The sequence below is a fragment of the Lontra canadensis genome, unplaced genomic scaffold (assembly GCF_010015895.1).
Source record: "Lontra canadensis isolate GAN:19392208 unplaced genomic scaffold, GSC_riverotter_1.0 scaffold213, whole genome shotgun sequence".
In the NCBI taxonomy this organism is placed as follows: Eukaryota; Metazoa; Chordata; class Mammalia; order Carnivora; family Mustelidae; genus Lontra; species Lontra canadensis.
Genome location: NW_022631207.1, coordinates 896,159 through 917,024, shown reverse-complemented (window position 1 = coordinate 917,024; position 20,866 = coordinate 896,159). Strand labels below are relative to the sequence as shown.

The following is a 20,866-nucleotide window of genomic DNA, read 5'->3' as shown; positions in this document are numbered from 1 at the left end:
CCAGTTGTCCATGTTTCTCTTAAAGTATGCTAAGTTGAGTGAGACCAATCCCAGGAGCAGAAGAGCTCAGTAGCCTCATTCTAGATCCCCCACTCTCTCAATGATGCCAACTATTGAACTGATGTTTGGAACAACCATTATATACTTATTCTATTTACATTAAGCTTCCGTTCAATTCAAACTCCTAAGTTTTGTGTTTTAAAGTAGTTTTAAGGGGTACCTGGGTGGCTCCATGGGTTAAGCCTCTGCCTGTGGCTCAGGTCATGATCTCAGGGTCTTGGATCAAGCCCCACAGCAAGCTCGCTGCTTAGCAGGGAGCCTGCTTCCCCCTCTGTCTCTGCCTACTTGTGATTTCTGTCTGTCAAGTAAATAAATAAAATCTTTAAAAAAATAATAAAGCAGTTTTAAATTCTTGCAGCTCCTAAGTCACCCTTCCTTGAGGACTCTGGACACAAATTTCAGAGTGAATTGAGAAGATAATAATCGGACGCTACTGTTTGGACCATTTCTTTCACAGGCTAAGTCTTCTGCATTGACTGCTTCAGACTATGAACAGGAGTCATCCTGAAGCACATCAGAATTTCACTATATGTAAATACAGATTTATATTTGTATTAGTATATTTATATTTATTATTTATATATATTTATATATATAGCACTGCTCATACAAAACTTATAAAGGAGATTCTGAACAAAGCATGTATAGGAAAAGAGGAAATAAAAATTTGAAGATCTAAGGAGAAATATCCTTTCTGTATCCCTGAAGCTAATCTACTGCCAAGGTAACTCAAAATGTTGCACGCACGATAGAATAGCAAATCCCAAGGTGTACTTCAACAAACATCAGTTATATAGCAACTTAAGGGATATTAATGGAGAAACGGCAAACATCAAAATAAACAAAAATGAACCAAGTAAGGCTGTACAGGGCCTTAAATTTGCAAGTAATAACTGTGACATCTCAGACCTAATGAATTATCAAAATTGTCTCCAAAGACTGTTAAAAATCATCAATTTCTGGACCTCACCCTGAAAATTCTGATTTAGTAAGAATGTGTCCTTCAAACAGGGGTCTCAGAGGATTTTTGAAGTTGCCAACCCATGAACCAGCTCAGAGAATCCCTGGGGTTTGACGACGGGGGATCTGATGTTAACAGTTTTTCTGGATACCTATCATCAGAAATAATAAGCTAGGTCCAATGAAAAGCATAGCCAAGTTTTCCAAATAAGCTGCCGAACTATCCCAAACATGTCTGTTTCTCTAATTCCGTATCAAAAATGTACCTCACATAGTTTCAAAAAAAGAAAAGAAAAAGCAAGCTCTGGCCATGTCAACACATTTGTCCTGGAAGCAGAAACAGTGAAGGACAATTATCCCTGGATATGTCCAAGTCGCCACAAAGTCTTAAAGAAAAAAATGGTTTTTGAGTAAGCGAGAGGCAGGGTTTGGGATGAATCTTATCTCGGACTAAATGACTCTGCAGTTCCATCCTAGTGACCCTCACATTGCCTTGTCATGGAATTCACTGGCAAAAATCAATTATGATTATTCGTCTCCTTTTACTTAAAATACACTTTCAAATTTCATTCTGAGAAAGCTTGTAATTTGGGGAGGCAAACGTTAAGATTGAAAGCGTTTATGAATACAAACTCAAGCAAAAACAACTGAAATTTGGCAGCACATAAAAATGTCACATTACTGTCACAACAAAAGTTGGCTCTTCCAAAAACAATATATAGCTCCAAAGACACACACATATATCCACTTACAAGTGCAGCACACACACAGTCATTCTGGGAACAGCCAGCTACTATACATTTTGCATCAACGGAATAGTGCAATTTATCTCAATTATTACAGCACAAATAATACTTGCCCTCCCTTTCTCATTAATATTCTCTCAAGGGATGGCTCTCTAAAAAGAAAAAAATAAATTGGTAAGAATTTCATAATTCTAAGAATCAACAACGGCCATCCACATAGCCAATATCTAAAAATATTTTTTTAAATAAAGACTAAACACGTGCATTTTGTTAGTAAAACACAAGTAAGTTTCTTTCTAATTACCTGCAAAATGTGACTTCCCAAATGTGCTTCAAATACTTCAATGGCCAGTGCACTGGGGCTTCTCCTTCGTTGTGCACCTATAACTTATTAAAAAACAAAGAAGAAGAAAAAGAGAGAAAAGAAAAGAAAGAAGAAAACAAATTAAGTTGGAGCTCTGATTCACACCTTTAGACCATTTTCCCGCTGACTACATATCACTAGGTGGTTTACTACACCAAAGAGCTCTGAAAGAAACACAATACAGGGTTCATTTTGATTCTGAGTTGTCTGAGCAAATTTTCAACTCAGAATATTAATTTCTGCAAACATGAAAAACTACATTTAGACTTTTTCCCTTTTCCATGTGCATTTTGGACTGCATTTCCTACACTGGAGCAAAACCACAAATGTTTATATTCCTTTAAAATAAATTAGCAAACCGTTCTTAAAATGTAAGAATTGTTATTTTTAAAGCATACATACACTACCTGCCCATGTACTGCCCCCTGTCCTGACCCAAACCCCCCAGGACCTAAACTTTTCATACCTTCTAGGCTAGGAAAAAGCAAACAGGATAATTTTTTTATGTTCTAATGCAATAACTTTATCACAATCTAATAAGCACAACATGTCGGATAAGAGATTCTCATTAATGACTGTTTGCACTAGTGTTAAGTGTCTCAGGATGGCTGGATTTCATATTTACTGAACACTCATGTGTAACTAACTATTCCTACAGGACCTACAGGAAGCCCAGGTAGACTCCTGCCTAGCACGTGCCTCACCAGGGAAGGGACTGTTTTCTTATCCAAAACCTTGGGGTCTCCTGCTGACTTACAGTCTGCCAGTCCCTTCCTGGCAGACCCTACAGGTGTTGTCTGCCAGCCCCTCACTCGAGAAGCCTCTACTATTCTTAACAAAGGTGAGCCTAAGGCTGGCTATTTGTGGGATCCAAGATTGAGGGTCTTTCCTTTACTAATTTTCTTTTGCATGAGGTCACCTTTTGCCTTCAACTCTGTTCTGGTTATTCTTCCTTTTTATTTTATTTTATTTTTTTTTTTGAAGTTCTCCACACATAAACATCTGTTTCATGGTAACTTCTGGAAGGAAACATTTAGATCTTTTCCTTATTTCCAATAAATAAATTCCTCAAGTTGTCCTGTTTTTCTTGCAAATTTTATTATGAATCTCAACCTTCCTCAAACCTACACACTCTGAACTGAAATGAGACCGAAACCCCACTTCCTTATTTCTAAAAAACAGTTTCAGCTAGTTGACAAGAAAATTCCAGCAAAATGCTGCTGGGGTAATTCTGCTTCATTTTAGTTACTCAGTCGGTTGGCTCCATAGCTTAGTAGGGATTATAATATAAATGTACTTATGATTATTGTGCTGTGCAGAAGCAAGCAGTTTACCCCTGCCATTGTGAGTCAGTGTCTGTAATGTCTGAAAGGCACTTTGAAAATAGCGTGAGTGTTAAGTATCATTGTGACTGGCAAGAGGAAATAAAAGGGGCATTTTTTTTTCAATGGGAAAATTTATAAAATATAATTGAAGAGTGATTATTATCAAAGAATATTCCAGCTGGAAGGGATCTTAGAAACCTCTATTCTAACTTTCTCATTTGCTTCAGAAGCAAAACACACAATAATTTTAAAATAGAAAAATCAGTTTTCTATCCTAACATTAATCTTTGCTATAAGTATAGACTTGAGATTTTTAAAAATTTAATATTCAGATATATTTAAGACACTACTGCTGTATGTGTATGTGCACATTTCTGATTAATTTCCTATTCTAACATGCACATTACTCCCTTCAAAACTCCTTTGGCATTTTTGATAATGCAGCTGTCTTGCTGAATACTGTTTTCAGTTTCTAGAGTGTTAATTGCACATTATGGTAGCGTGGTGTGAATGATCCCACATGAATAAAATCTGCAGTCTTTTTTTTTTTTTTTTTTAAGATTGTTGTGGGGAGCTTCTGGGAGGGAGGGGAGGCAGTTGAAAAACTTCAAAAGTGTCCAGTCTCTTTTTGAGGCAATAATTAGGACCCAGAAAGCTCCTTATTAATAATAGTTCATCATTTGTGGGCATTTCAGGACTTTCAGTTCTGAAGTTCAAAACTGAACAGAGGAAATGTCCTGGTTTTGGAGAACGTAGACCATTCTGCAAAAAGCTGGATGAAGAAGAGGCCAGGAGAGCAACAGTCACCAACCTAGAGAGGACCTTAAAACATCACGGCAAGTATAAGGAGCGTTTTATTTACTAGGAGGCCCAAGAGGCATGCTCCAGTAACAACAGATGGCAGCCCAACTGCCTTCTGGAAGCACAGAATATTGACTTCAGTGGGGTGCTTACAGGGGTTATTCAAGTCTGGCCACTGATGATGGCTTTTCTTTTCCTGCCTTTTCTTCACTTAGGGCTCAGGCTATTCTTTAAGTAAATTCTGCAAATACATAAATAATTAGGAATTTTATTTTTTCAAAAAAAATTTATTCATCAGCCTAGGGATCCCACACACCTTCACCAGTGTTACATCCATGAGCCCTACCTGCCTAGTTACCCTTCTTTGTTCCTCAGGTCCTCCAGAACCTGGAGTGTGCCTCCCCGTACATGCTAGCATCAGACACAAGTGTCTTGTAAGTGGTTTCATGCTATTCTATTCAATGGCATTTTTATGGCACTGGAACTTCTCTTGATTTATATGTTTTGCACTTATGCAGGTGATGTGGGGCTGTAATGACAGTTCCTAATTTTACAGCCAACATAAATATGTTAAACAGGAGCCCATTATGCCCGTGGTAGAAGCCCTGCTCTGACTCCAGCATTACTGGTAACGAAGCGATGTTAAATATGCACTTCTTGTTTTGTACTTTTCATCCTATCGCATTTGGGGACCTGAGACAATCATCCACTTTCTCAGGAAAGATGCAGGTACAGTTATCTTGTTGCCTTATGTTAATCTCATGTTGCTAATGGAATATCATTAATGCCTAAGGAGACCCAAAGAGGTCCATCATTTTCAGAGAAAGAATAGACTGCTTATGAGGTATTCTCTATTTTTTGTGTTTTGGGCATCAGCCATTTCTAGAACGATTCAGTAGTCCAGACAAGTGCACACTTACTGATGAAGGGGTCATGGTTTCATCTCATCTACTGACATCGTTTCACGTATTGGTTTGTTTGGTTAAAAGACACTACCTTTTGAAATTTAAAGGACATTATAATTAAGTCGACCAGATAAAACCAAAAGCAACATGTTGCTAAATAAATGGAATATATAATCTCTTATCTGTGAGGAGTATGTCCCTAACTCACTGACAGTGAGGTGTGAGAACTGTGGAAGGTGAACAGCTTATACAAACGGTTAAAAGAAAAATAAATACAATACTTCAACTTCAAATGTGATTCAACATTGACTGAGTACCAACTTGAAATTGAAAATTGCTGACTATTATAGGTTGTTACTGAGTGTTACCTACAATTACTGTAGGTAACTGGTGCTATAAGACCTAATAAGCAGTCCGAAAAAAAAAAAAAAATTAAGCAATTCAAAACAAACGTAGGCCCATCACATGATTATGAACCAAACACTGCAACTCTCCTGTTTTGCCAGGGTTAAAAATAAAACACCTAGACTCTGAAGAGACTTTAAATGGAAGCAATATATAGGGTGAACGATTTTTAAAAAACCAACCCAAGAAATCCTGATTGTTTCAGAAATCTAGAAAGATAAGATGAATCATTAGAATGGTGAGTTTGACTTTTCCTTCATTAAAAAAATGGAAGACACATAAGGAAACCACAATCTGAAACACGTTATCTGAACAATTAGTCTTGTCCCTCAACAACGACGGCAAAAATATTCCAATATTGACTCGCATACCTTGTGGGGTGCTCTTTGAGAATTAATTCAGTGCAGTAAAAGACAATCCCTCTTTTGGGAAATACACCACACACACCCCCAGTCATATTCCTAACCAGTGCTTGTCACCTTCGGGGATACACAATCGCCAGGAAGGCTGAGGATTAGCGCTCAGTGGGAGTTTGACCTATTCAGCCAAAAGGTCAGCTTGCCACAGAAGAACCCATTACAAAACAGAAACAGGACAGCTCAGTGGACACACATAATGAAAGGGGGAAAAGTCACGGCCCTACTTGCCTTGTGTCCCGCATTGCCCTTTTCCTTCCTAACTCTCCCCACCCCCATTTCCAGAGAAGGTGGAGCGGCCCCAGCTCCTCACCAGCACAGTTCGCAATGGGAAGGTAAAGGACAGGCAGTCGAGAGAAAGGGGCTTGTTATTTAAGAGAGCATTTGAAAGAGATAATAGAAGCCAAGAGGAGTAGGATATTGTGGGGCAGGGTTTCCAAAGGATCGTTTCATTAGGGAAGAGTCGTCATTGGCAAGTAGGGAAGGCCATTTTAGAGACATTTTCTCACGGGACCCCTCTCCATGGGGAGCAGTATGGCAGAATGGCTAAACGTAGCCTGAAAGTTCTGGGGGTAGTATTTCAGGGATGGAGTCATCCACTTAGTGAAAAGGGAAGCTTCATGGCTGCCCCCTGAACTCATCCTTCAAGGGGCAAGGCTCTGTTCCCACACTGAGCTTGGGGGGTAGGAAGGAGGAGAGGGCATGCTTAATGGAATACCGGACATTGCTCCCTGGGCGTTAGCACTTGGGGCAAGCAAAGTCAGGGTCTGGGAAAGAATGGAGTAGAGAATGCTTAATGAGTCTTTCCATGGCTACGGAAGGAAAGAAAAGGGATTTGCCTTCAAGAATCTCAATTAGCCTTCCTCACTGTAGGGCAAGGGGAGCCAAGGAAGGGTTTTCCCAGGAAGGAGCCTTGGAAGTTTATAAGGAGAGTGTGTGTGCTTTGTGTTTCTCTATCAAAATAAAAATGTCTATGTTTTCACTTAATATGGGACCAGATCTTCATTCTGAAACTGACCCACACAGCTCTGCCTACTGCCCGTATTCACAACTTGCATCCTTTCCACTGTAAACCCCTCACTGGTTGTGCAAGGCATAGACACGGGGTGGGGGGTGGGGTTTCAGATTGGGAGGGAGAGGAGAGACTGGAAGAAGTTGAGCCCGGTACCAACTTAACTAATACAGCAGCCCCATCACTGAAACCCTCCTGCCCCTGCCATGACATGTGGAGTTTCCACACAACGCATCATGCAAACATCTGCAAACAAATGATAGCAATGCTTTTTAATGTACTTGCACCAATATTAGTGTTTTTACTATTTAAAATACAGATGACCAGAGTGGAGAAATGGGGACAAGCAATGTTCGTGGGGCATATGAATGATTAGCGATAAATATAAGGAAGAAAACATCTTCTCTTTAGTAATGGTGCACTTTGGTTTTATTTCTCAATTCTTATTTAGTCATTTTGAAACATCACAAAATATATCTGTATAATTCATATCCCAGAACCTATGAACACATTATATTACCAATTTAGACCAAAAAAGAGGTATTTAATCCAGTAAAATAATTGAAACTCTAAGAAGCTGTATGCTGATTTAAAAATTCTTTGATGCAACACATATTTAAATTTCTCCTACAATTTAAGTATGGATTGAATGCATTAGCCAAAAGCATTAGAGATGATATGACTGTGAAAGTATGAATACATACAAATGAATTACTTAATTTGGGAAAAAGAAACCATGTCTGCTTTTCTCCTCCCGCCCCCGCCCCCCAAAAGCCTACGTATATGGCTTTAACTAGAAAGAACTAAGGGGAAAACATACAACATTCAATAAATTTGTTTAGTTTGGGGTTTGTGCATCATGCACTTCTTATTGTCTGAAGAACTAAACACTGGCCCTATGATTCTGAAATCATTTATGATTTTCTACATCAAAAAGGCAAAGTCATATAAAAGGGAAACCGCACCAAAAGCATTACCGTAGTAAGTACGGAAAACGCATCTGTGTATTTGGCCAGCAACGAATTACAGGGACTTCTTTCATTCCACCATTTTCTTTCAAAGACTAATGCTGTCCACCATGCCTTCCTCTTCCTTGAAGGAAATGAGAGTGTCTAGCTACCAAAGCAGGGATTTCTACATTTGTAACTGGGGAAAATGAATAATAGCCTTTCTCTGACAATCTGGTAGGAACGATTATATATGTCCCTTACATGGGCTACGATAAAGGGCGATTAACATTCTCCAGGAGAGGACCCAAACTTCCCCTTGACAATGACATTCTTCAGGCTCTGGGTGAGGCTGCTGCTTGGAGTGACAGCACCTGAGGGAATGACGGAGCTGTGACAGCCAACGTCTCTTGGACAGAAACCTCAGGAAGATGCAGGCATGATCCATGGTCTGGGAGGGGTACATGAGGGGGATCCTTAAGAGATTCCAGAAGGCATCAGCGGAGACGAGCTTCGCATCAGACTGGACAATGGATGAGGATATGTTTGTTACAATTCCTAGCAGGACTTTCTACAAAGGGAAGGGATTACCAGATTATTCCAATTTCACTTTCTTAATCATGCCAAAATAGCAATGTATATAAAAAGAGGGCACTTTTGAAGGACCAAAGTCCAGTAATAACTTAAAAGACATCTGAGTCTTTGCTGAATATGTTTCTTGGCTTCAACAACTTGCTACAGGGGTTGCTTTGAGTGGCAAAGCTTAAAGTTAACTATCTAATCCCCTTTACACAACGAAGGTAGGAGAATGTCCTCTTTTCCTTACAAAATAAATAAAGTTAAGAAGGTTATTGATCATGACTAATTCCCACCTTTGAATTTCCAGCAGAGATGAGGAATAGGGTGGATTTCACCCCTTCTCGACTTAAGTTTTAAGAGTATGGCAGTTATCAAGTGACTTCAGAATGAAGAATATAGGGGCACTTGGGTGGCTCAGTGGGTTAAGCATCTGCCTTTGGCTCAGGTCATGATCCCAGGGTCCTGGGATTGAGCCCCATTTGGATGGCTCAGTGGGTTAAGCATCTGCCTTTTGGCTGAGGTCATGATCCCAGGGTCCTGAAATTGAGCCTCACGTTGGGCTCCCTTATATGCAGGGCGGCTGTTTCTTCCTCTTCCTCTGCCCCTCCCCCCTGCTTATGCTCTCTCTCTCAAATAAATAAATAAAATATTACCAAAAAAAAGAATGAAGAATGTAGAAACTTTGAGTGGTGGGGAGTCTTGATTTGAGCTCAGAGAGAAGATAGAAGCTATTTCTGGCTTCAGAGCTACAGCAACAAAGACGTATTGACCTTTCCCATGCGGCAGGTGCTCTACTAGGTACTCCATACACAAAGACGAAAGACTAAGATGCAAACCACTTCAGTCCTGTGGGACAGAAAGTCAAGTGAGCCACAGAGAGTGGGCAACCTAGACCTTGGCCTAGGCTTGGAGCCTGAACGTGGACCTGATGTATGAAGGTGCTCTGCTTTCTGAGTACAATCTGCAGGCTATTGTTCTGAGGTTCTTTTGTCACTGTTATTGTCTTTGTTCTTACGTAAATTCTTCTTCCAATGACAACTTTCCTCTACACATCACCTGCTCTATGTCAGGAAGAAACACTGTGTGTTCTCATGAATTAAGTGCAGAGTTGATAAAAAGACACAAAGTACTCTCTGATCACAACTCTGAACCGAAAAAAGAGATCACATCAGATTTGATATTCCAATGTCACACTAACTCTGCCAGGTTTAAAATTTGTTTTTTTAACTGATAGAAATAACCTCCCTCACTAACTTCCCTCACTAATCAGCTGAACAGATCTTGAGAATTTTACATTTTTGATGGGCATTATACTTGGTTTGCTCACTCAGTAGCGTCTGGGGAAAAAAAAAAAGGTTTACACTTTCATTTTCAAACTATCTTAAAATCCTGTTGAGGACAACCATACCATTGTCCCTCCTTCTGACCTCAGCAGCTCACCGTGGTTAGTGGTATGATTCTACCCAACAGCAGGGTGTCGAGATTATCAGTGAATCGGTATGATGTAGGTCAGTACTTGATGGTAAAAGGAAGAGGTCCACATCTGTGACTTTGATTTTGTTTTCTAAGTCTGATCCCCAAATCTCATGTTATGACATCTGTGACATCTGCTACAAATTTGGAGCTAAGTCAAGCACAACCTTATTACTTCCAGTCTAATGCTCCATTCCTCATTCAGGCTCACCTAGGCCACTGATAGGACAGGGAGCTAAGAAACACCGGGTGTGCTGGAAGCAGCTTGTGCTTCTGTGGGAGAAAGAAGGCAACGTCTCTTCCTCTTCTCTCTCCTGTTCATCCATTCATCTAGTCAGTCATATTCGCATTTTCTCGTGGACAGCGCCCCTCCCCCTTGTGCCACGTCAATGCTTGGCTGTGTATTTAGTGACTTTCTTTCTGCCAAAAGTAGAGTCAACATAAATAGTTCCATGAAGCACTGGGGTGTTGGCTCAAAGGACACAATGCTCTGCTTATAACAGCACCTGCTTGAAGGTCATTCTGATCAATTTTTAAAGCTTAACCATCTCAAGCTATGGTATCACATGTGTTCATCCAAAATTTAGTGAATACATAGCAGTATGAAAGATATTAACCTCACGGACCTAGGTGCTAGAGATGTGAGCCAGGTTCCTATTTTCATTTCTACATGATTTCTTTTTACCTCAGCAGAAGAAAGCTAAGGGCATCCATGTAAAACATGTGTTGAGGCTCAGAGAATATTCTAATGAAAAGGACTCTGACCTTCGGGGGAATCAGAGTCTAGTGGGGAGACTGACACATAAGCAAATGAATAAAATGTGATAAATGTGCAATTACCAACTCTCACCTCTGATGAGGACAGGGAGAGTGGAGCAGGAAAAGCCTTAGAGCAGGGGTATGGTGGAACTGGAGTATGGAAGATGATCTTTCAAGGACAGCGAAATACAATGGTTAAGACCCCGAGTGCTCACTTCAGCAGCATGCACGCACACACACAGGCCCTGAGATCTACTAGTCAGCTATGAAGGCAAGGACAAATGCACACTGACATAGTGACACACAGCAAGGTTTCGGGCTCATCATCTTGCGCACTCCAGCTTTCTTTCCCTTAAGCAGCAACACCGCTGGAATGTCACACTCCTACGGTTGCTGGAGAGGCTGGGTCCCCCCACTACCACAGCACCTTCCTGAGGCTCAATACCATAGCTTTATAGTCACGTGACTATACCAAGGAAGACCAAGGTCCATTGCGCTTGGTCTGAGGACCCTGACCTTCCACGACCCCCGCAATGCTTAAACACCACAGCTGACAGTGAGGTCCCTTCATGCCTACATCACAGCAGACAGCTTCGCACCCTGCAAGATAACACAGTCACCAACCAGACTATCGCATCCCCTTGGGTGTTCTGAAGGAGACTGCCATGATTTAGGTCCTCATTGTTGGACATCCAGTTCCTTCCCCAAAATGCTTCCCTCCCTCTGCTTGCAGGAGGAGTTCAATGGGGGACAGTTAGGAGCAGAGGAAAGAGTTTGGGTTCTGGAGTCAGGCTAACCAAGCTTTCAATCTTCCATTTGTCTCTAATTAGCTGGGTGGTCTTGAACAAGGTAGGCTCTGTGGATCTCAACTTCCCAATCTGTCAGAAGGGTTAATGTTCCATAGGGCTGTCATGAGACCTGTGACAACCGCGGCCCTCCTTTAATTTCCCTTCTAGAACTTATTCGCATATCATCTCTCTCCTCCGCTAGTCTTTTACCTTCATAAGCTGGGGAAATCATTCTGTGCACTGCTGAAACCCTGACAGAAAAGGGCCCAGAAGGTGCACAATAAATATTTGTGAATAAATGAGCATTCTAGAGCCCCGTGCTGAGCCCAAGGGAGGCATTCAGCACATGTCAGCTCTCTTCTCATTGGTATGAAAAGCAGAGGGTAGGCCAAAGATGACTTTTCTAAATCACTATCTTAATTCCAATTTTAACAGAAATATTGGCACTGTATTTTTCCTAAATATTAGAAATATTTCGAATTAATTTTTTTAATATTGGGAATATTTTGTTTCTCTGTATGTTGTCCCGCAGCTCTGCCTTTCCTATGGCATGATACCAAATCTACAGTGTCACCACAAACCCTGTGAGCCAACTGCAATCAGGGCCTCAAACCAGTGCAAACATTTCACACATACTTGGGCAAAGCGCCAGCAATTCACTGAGTGTCAGCAACTGCCCACTGAATTTTCTTTTGAAGGATTCACTCACGGCCTATTCCAGCAGTAATTGGCATTCATTTTAAGATGCTGAATGCCTCAGACATAACTTGATTAGGTAAATGTACACAGCCACCGCCACTGGAAACCAAAATCAGCTCTTAAAACCCCACCATCTTCCTTCTGATTTCATATCAACAAAAGTCCACACAATTATCAATGGTAAGTGAGCAGGCACTAGGTCTTGCTTATGTTAGCAGATCAAGGTCTGCATCGTCATTGCCATCTGCCTCTTGGGAACCTACAGAGTCTCTGACTTGGGCAGAGTTAGAAGCTAAGACACAGGGACACTATTTGGGCCACAGAGATAGTAAACAGACTGCCCAGACTGTCAGATCCACACTGGAGGACACACACAAGCATACTCTTTCCTACTTACCACCACCATGACACATAACAAGGAAAAAAACCCTAATTTGAAGACATATTATTTAGAGTCAGGGTTCAGCCTGAGCCTCTCTCTCCATTAGAGGTTCTTAACCTATTGCTTGCTTTGAATAACAGCTGTTTAAGCGTATGCTCTTCCTGAGGCAATATTCAAACAAAAAACTTGGTGTATACAATTACAAAAATCCCAGAGAGCTTCTGCAACCCATCCACTGACCTCGGGTCAAGAACTCCGGCTTTAGACCACAGCCAAGTGTCCACATGTATCCTGTACCAGGTTAGGCACTAAAGGGGACTGAATAAATGATTCCTTGAACAGATGAGTAATCAAATGAATAGGCAAAGGAAGGAATGCAATAGACCCAGGCAAGGGAGAACCCAGGACTAAAGCAGACACTTGCATTCGGTGTGGAACCACAAGACTGAAAGCAACAGCCAGTAAGTTGGTTTATTCACAAAAATTGCTTTGTCGAATTATACACAGCTCCTCCCCTTCTAAATGCAGACGGAGGGAGGAAAGGAAAAAGAGATAATGAAGGTTTGCAAATGAAGTGGGTACAACTGTGCAATCAATCAACATTTTCTGAAAAAGAATCTGCATCACTTGCCAAAAATCTGAACTGAATAACTGAACCAGCATTCTGATGAGAATGGACTTTGCCACACTAGCCAGTCATTTTTATTTGTCTTCCAGCTGTCTTGATTCTTTTTTTCCAGGAAGCTACTGGTCTCTTCAGTTTAGTGGGTTCAGACATGGCAATTTATTTAACCACGGTCAAATGCATACTCCACGTTTATTTTTTTAAATAAAACTTTACTGCGTGTCTCCTCTGTGCCAAGTATTACATCAGTTGCAAAGGACAGAATTCAAACACTCACCTAAGTATTAACTGAGGGCCTACTAAGTGCCAGGCCCTCTAGCAATAAGCCAAAGGAGCATGAGCAAAGCAGACAAACGTGCCCGCACAGAGCTGACATGGCGGGGAGGGGGGAGGGGGTCAGACAACAACAACAACAATACACACACACACCTCATTATGTAAGTAGCATGAAAAAAAAAAAAAGGGAAGAAGGGAAAAAGGTGGTAGAAATTTCTGTATAATATAAAAACAAAATCAGGAAAGATGTCTCCAACACTCTGAGTAGAGAGAAGGATCGAGTGAAGGAGTGGCATGACGTCCAGCTGAAGGAAAACCAAGTATCAAGGCCCTGAGCTGGGAGACACTTAACCTAGTTCAAGAAATGGCAGGAGACAGTACCCTCAAGGAATCTAGAGACCGGGGAGACAGAAATATAAACTGTAATACAGTAATGGTTTCTTTGGAGGCTCTCAAGAAGGGGAACATCTAACTTCAGTGAAACTCAAAGATTTAAAAGAGAGGAAGATACTTGGATTAGAAAGAAGAGAAATTTTCCAGGCAAAATGGTGGTAAGATGTATCGTTGAGGTAGAGGGAAGAGTCTACACAGTGGTACCAATTCAACAAAACATACTTAAATTCAGCAAAACATACATTTCCCCTATAGGGAAAGAAATGTCGCGAGACATCTGTCGGCTAAGTCACAAATGGCCTTACGAACACTGCCAAGGAGTTCATAATTTACACACAGTGATTGGGATCCATTCTAAGCATTTGAGTAGAAAAGGAACGTAAGCACACGTATGTGTTCTATCAAAAGGGTAGGGATGCACAGAATAGCTTTGGGTTTGCAGGGAAGATGAAATTATGGCTATTGCATAGTCTAGGCAAGAAATGATGATGAGTTAATCCTGGGAAATAAGTCAGAAAGACTGTAGAGATGAGTTTGGTTCTAAAGGAATTTAGAAGGTAAGAATGGGAGAGTTTATAAATTGACTATTAACAGAAGAAGAAGAACACAGGGGAAGTCCAGGTGTGTGGGTGGCAAACAGAAGAGAAGTTTCAATCATTCCCTACAACAGGACATTTAGAAGAGAAGGTGCTAAGAAGGTAGGACGTGGAACTGGAGGGGTCTTTAGGACAGGCCCGTGGAGAGGAGATGTCTGGCAGACCTGAGGCTTCAGGGTAGAGGTATGACTGAGGGGAGGACTACGCTGTGAGTCATTAGCATATAGTAGGTGGAGAAGCCACAGAAGGGCAGAATAAGAGAGGGTTAGGGGCCAGCGGGAGGAACATCTGCATTTATAGAGAGGAAAGAGAATCAGCAGGGAGCCTGAGAATGAACCATCAGAGGGTAAGAGGTAGATAAAGAGGTGATGGTATCCTACCTACAAAGAAGAAAAGCAGAACATTTGAAGAAGTGACTCTTCAACTATGTCAAATGCCACAGGAGAGCTCTGAAGACCTTGGATGGGGGCACTGCCATCCACTGAGGAATAAATGAGAGGTGACGACCACCAATTCCACACCTTAAATTCTTTTTTTTTTAGGATTTTGTAGTGAAAGGAAAAAAGAATAAGGGATAAAGGATGGGCAAGGAAGAGAGGTGGGAGAATACCCAGGATTTTTTTTAAATGACTTGAGAATGTTTATATCCTTAGAAGCAGCAAGCAACAGCCACTCGATATAGAAGATGGACAACCCCGGAGGAAGCTACAAAACTGTCCAGAGTTCAAGGTAGACTGAGAAATAGGGGAACATATCACTTTAAAAAAAATCAATATTTTAGTATCACCTGAGTCTACAAAAGTGATGCTTCCTGGTAAGGTCCCTCATCCAGCCCGAAGGATCCCAACTTAAGAACAAGTTCTTCTAGATGATGGTCAGACAACATAATCACCTATGATTCACTTTCCAAAGTATATTTCTATAGGAAAATACATCAAAATCAAGCTCTCATTGTCCTCTGGAAACCACCCTTTTTCCTCTCCTGCTAGGAGTCTCCATACCACTGCTCCTACAGGCTCATCATTTCGGACTGATCTCCCTCTCCCTTGTTTTTCTCCACTATGTAAATACCGAAAACAAGCATTCTTCCCTAAGATCCAGGGCTCTCCCACTACAGTGACTTTGCTTCCAATTTCATGAATATGCGAAGCTCTCTCCGTATGCAAAGATGGCCACATGCTCCGGAAAGGGTAATTTTAAGGCTTCTACCTCACCTCACACTACCAGTAGTGTCCTTCACTTCACTCATCGAAAACGATACTCTTTCTGGGCCCACTTGGTCTCCAGTCTCTCCTTCCTTGTATCTCTTGTGATGGCAAAAGCTTTTAAAATGTTATAAACAGAGGAGTTACCTGGAATCGCTTTTGGAGCCCCTCTAACTCTTGAGTCCCAAAAGCAGTCAATAATTCCACTTTGTAGTCAAGATCCGTTAAATCCCCATAGACTAGTATTGCAACAGATTATTAACATACCCAGGTGTGAACTAAAAGCATATTAAGGAATCAGAGAATACAAAAGTTTCTTTTATGTGTTGGAGAAGCTATTGAAAAGGCAAAGAAGGACCTCCTAACCCCCCTGCGTTGTTTAGTGAATTTTTCTTAAGCCAGAGAAGAAAGAAACCAAGAACGCTATGTGTAGGAGAGAAGAAGCCTGTTTCCCAAGAACTATGTCTTACAGAAAACCATTGCCTCACCTTCAGTGAGGTTCCATGTTCTAGGTGGGGAGGAAGAAGGACAAGGTCTCCTGGAATTTCCAAAATGTTGTTGAAACAAGCCTCATCCTCAGCGCTCAGAAAGAAATACTCGGTGCTCATCTTGTTCTTTCAACTCACTAGATTTTCTCTCTTTCTCCCTTTGAAGACAGTTCACTTTGGGACTTTCGGAATCTGAGAGGGACTATGGGGTCACTGATGGTCTTGTGTCAAGTTCACTTTTACTTGGGACATCGCTGCCAGCCACCTCTGTCTCTTTTCCTCATAATATAACCCCCAGTCAAGAAGAAGAGAAAGCATTCTTCCTTCCTGTATTGCCCTCAGAAGTGTATTTGCCTCATCTTCTCACATGACTATTTTAGAAGGAACTTCTTTCACAGTTAGCATGTCAGCCTGGGTCTAGCTCTGTCCTCTGTCATACTCGTCAAAGGGTTATCACATTTTTATTCATCTGAATATGGAGGAGTACTTAAAAAATGGGAAGACAGTTGTAGTTTATTAGAACACAATTCTGAGGGACAGAAACCCCCATTTCTAGTCTCAGCTCTTCCATTTACCAGCCAGTGAACGAGGGTAAGACACCTGACATGCAAGCCTTGGTTTCCCCATCTGTACAGTGATATAATCATTCTTTGCCCAAAGAGTTGTGGTAAGGACTAGATCTCAATATTTGTGACAGTTTTCTAGCATCAACCTAGCAAAGAGTAAGGAATAAATACATTTTAATGCAATCTGGGTTTCTAAAAAGCTCTCTGTGGCAAAATAAAAACGGGTGCTGGTAAAGTGCTGTTGATGAGAAAGATTACAGAGAGTCACTAAGGGGACAATCTATAAATAGAACTTATCTGTTATCTCCTAGGGTGTGTGTGTGTGACCTAGAGCCAGTTAGTAAAATCTCAGAGAAAAACAGTTACCAGATAGATGAACCGATCACCACCTTCTCTGGCATGTTGTTCAAGGATTAAATGAGATGATGTATGTGAAGTGCCCAGGACACTATTTGACACAGATCCGGTAGTAATAACCAGCAGCTCCCTACTCCTTTCTCCATGACCTGTATTCTAGGGAATCAGGTACAAATCAAAAAGACAGGAAAAAACAAAACAAAACAAAACAAAACAAAACAAAACCCCCGCCTCTCCAGATCTGGCAGAGTAAAATCACACGTCCTGGTCTTGTTCACAAATAAGACTGATGAAAATGGTCATTGGAGGTAGAATGTTTGGGCACAGCTGGACTTTGATTCTGTTTTCCTCACTCTCAGCACCACAATCTTCGAGAACAGTAAATGGAGAAGAAGGGGGCAGTGGCATGGAGCGTCCCGCTGTCTATGTGCACATACATGGGTCAGTAGGTGGCAGGCATCCATGGATGTATACTTCCCATTCTACACGTAGAGGCTCAGCATCTTGAAGAACGTGGACCAGGTGGGCACTGGGATGCCTGATGGGACGCCGCTGCCTACTGCAGAGACACGTTCACTCAAGCGCCGCCTACCGCCACTACCGTAGCAGCAGAAAGGTTGTCTTCCCGTTTCTGCTGGGAGGGAGCATCAGTGCAGGAAACCAAACAGACCCACGGCATCCTGCCCCTCCTTCTCTTCTTGCATCCTGATTGGTCGTGTCCTGTTTGTGGTCGGACCCATCTGGACAGCAGGTGTGGCGCTGCACCGGCCGCCCGGATTGGATTGTTGACTGTGAAATATTTCCGAAGGGCACAACAGACTGCCGACTGACCGTCGGTAAAAACACGCGGCAGCCTCCCCTGTTTACACTTGTAAAAGCTAAATAGAAAAGAAACCCTATTTTGAAATTTCTGAAACTACATTTTGACCAGAGGCTTTTAATAAAGGCTCCGTCTATACTATCAGTCAAACGGTGAGCTTGGCAAGCTTGTACCGAGTCTATTAAAGGGGGAATAAGGTTCATGAATTTCAAGCTTGGAGGGCTCTAATTACCTCATGCTCAAACTTTAACTACAAAACTCAGATAAATTGCTGCACTAAAACCATAGAAGATCCTCCACCTGATTTGTGCCAGTGCATCTAAAGCTCAGTGAGGCTGATCCCAGCGAGGTTTTTCAAATCAGTCCTAAGGGAATTCGTGCTGGACCTGTCTCTAATGAGTACGCATGGATTACTTGGTTGTTTTGGTAAAGCTACCCGGTAAATGAGTCAATCTGAAATTTTATTAGCCGCAGAGCATCACGGCAGTCAGTCACAAAGCCCAAGAATCCTGGGGAAATTAAAGCCATTTTCAGCATCTATCAGCCAGGTATCAGGAATCCATTTCAGACCCTGGTCGGTAGTTGTAACGTTAGACTAATTGGCTAGTAGTTACAGCTGTCTCTTCAGTGTTTTTGTTCTTGGAGGTGTGACCTCTTCCCGAACCAATTTATGAACACCCCAAGAGGGGTCCTATATTTATTCTAGGTCAGTGTAGGATTCAGATTAAAAAATCAAACAAGAGCCAAGAAAGATAGAGGTCTGTATCTATAGATCATGAGGCAAATAAGCTCGAGTTAATGCAAGGACAGCTGAAAAGTTGGAATTTAGTGGATCTGGGAGTCAGAGGACAATGGAGAAAGCAAACCCTACGCTCCAACATTCAAAACATTCATATTTTTTTTCAAATATGGCACTGAGGAGAACTGTGGATTTCCCTCGGCCTGGTACAACATTCTCCGTGGCTATTTATCTAGTTACAAACTTTTATAGATGTGAAATATTTTAAGAAGTCCTTTAGAAATGGCCCGAGGTAATTTCAAACTTAACAGACCCTGTCCCACCAGAGCTCATTACAGTGAATTTTATAACAAAGTACCCTCTACTTAATTTTCAGAGCCTAGCCAAGCGTACTAGAAATGCAGCAGCATTAAGTGCAATTAATGGTACAATAAAAGCAGTGGAGGGCTATTTAACACCCAAGAACCAGCAGTAAACACTGGCTCCATGCTCTCCAACACTCAGCGATGTGTCAAAGGACCTGGTGTGTGAGATTTCTGTACGGGGGGTGAGGGATGTCTCTCTCCTGCTAGAGAAAAATCTTCTGTCCTTCAATAATTCCACCCAGAGACTGTATGAAAGGATATCAAGTTATTCCCTCCAGTCATGCCACTGGCATCCCCACTCCCTTTGAGAAGGAAGCCAACACGGTAAGCTAATATTCCCATCAGTGAAGCAAAAGGACAAATTCAATTTCACCAAAAATGAGTCTAACAGCAAGTGACTCATAATACACAGAATGATTTGTGCATAACTAAGTTTACTGTCAGATGCCAGAAGAAGGAAAGAAGTAACCATTTAGAATACTATGCTTATTCTTTTCAAACAAACAGAAAAAGAAGAAGAAGAAGAAGAAAAGATGGGGGATGGGCAGGAGCAATTATAATGATGTTTGCAAACCTCTTTAATGATGAAAAATTACTGCTTAGAATTTGAATACGAGAGACACCCAGAAATGAGCAAAAATCTCTCTGGTTAATACAATCATGATCATTAGAACATTTGTCAATTAGTTAGTTAATTTGTTAAATACAATATGTAGTCAACCAGGTCTGGAAAGATGATTTTATGTATTTACCCTCCATAAGTAATTAAAACAATTCTATCATAAAAATAAGTATTTGATTATAACTGCCTTTTAGTAGTTTGCATTCAGGGTCCTAGCCTTTTATTTCCATTCCGGGATGAAACTGGTTGTCTAGCAATATACACATGTTAAGAAGTATATTAAAGGTGTATTTTTAATTACAAAATCCGTACCAATAGCTAAAGCACAGACAGATCTTCATAATCACAACAGCATAAACATGGCTTCAATCAAGAAAGCCATGGACATTCCCCAACTTTCATAGTATTAAAAACATGCTTCTAGTCTCCTTCCTTAACAAAATTCTCCCAAGAGCTTTGACTTTAGTTTTGATTTTTTTCGGTTTCTGACAGCCACTCTCAGATGGCAGAGGAAGCACCCGGAGCCTCGGCACACCCAACCGAAACCTCAGGCCAGAAGGCACTACACTGAGCCGGGGTCACCCTCCAACTGAAGGCACCAAATTGACACCAAATTGACACCAAAGACACTCCACAACATACAGTTGACTGCTGAATAGCACAGGGGTTTGGGGTGCTGACCCCCATGTAGTTGAAAATATGCATCTGACTGACTGCCCCCAAATTTGACAGCCTACAGGTGACCAGAGGCCTTACTGATAAAGAGTCGATTAACGTACTTTGTGTGTTATATGGATTATACACTCTATTCCTATAATAAAGTACATGAAAGCACAGAAAGTATTAAGAAAAGCAGGAGAAAAAAAAAACCTTTACAGTATTGCACTATATATATTGAAAAAAGAATCTGTGTATAAGTGGACATGAACAGTTCAAGCCCGTGTTCTTCAAGGGTCAACTGTAATCCTGACTACTTCCTCCACAAACAGAAAGCATCTGTGTCCCTAAAGACAAATAAACTTCTCTAAAATGATCTAAGAAGAAGGTGATTGTGCAACTGAAGAAAAAGACATGAAGGGAAGCTCCCAACCTTGGCCCAGAAATGCTGGTGCTACCATATGAACAAAGGAATTTTCTGCAGTAGAAATTTGGTACAGTTTCTAGAAAAGGTTCTTTTAAAAAAACAGGCAAGA

General features: G+C 41.3%; 1 protein-coding gene across 1 annotated transcript in view; it reads right to left on the bottom strand.

The window, feature by feature from the left end:
• Window positions 1–1,622: 1,622 nt before the first annotated feature.
• LOC116861944 (neuronal PAS domain-containing protein 3-like) overlaps window positions 1,623–20,866 on the bottom strand; it is a 411,248-nt gene continuing 392,004 nt past the window's right edge. Inside the window, exons 4-5 of the mRNA XM_032848879.1 lie at window positions 2,071–2,153; window positions 1,623–1,918 (exon numbers count right to left, since the gene is read on the bottom strand). Coding sequence (XP_032704770.1) covers window positions 1,904–1,918; window positions 2,071–2,153 — 98 coding nt within the window. The 3' untranslated portion in view covers window positions 1,623–1,903. The remainder of the gene's footprint in view (window positions 1,919–2,070; window positions 2,154–20,866) is intronic.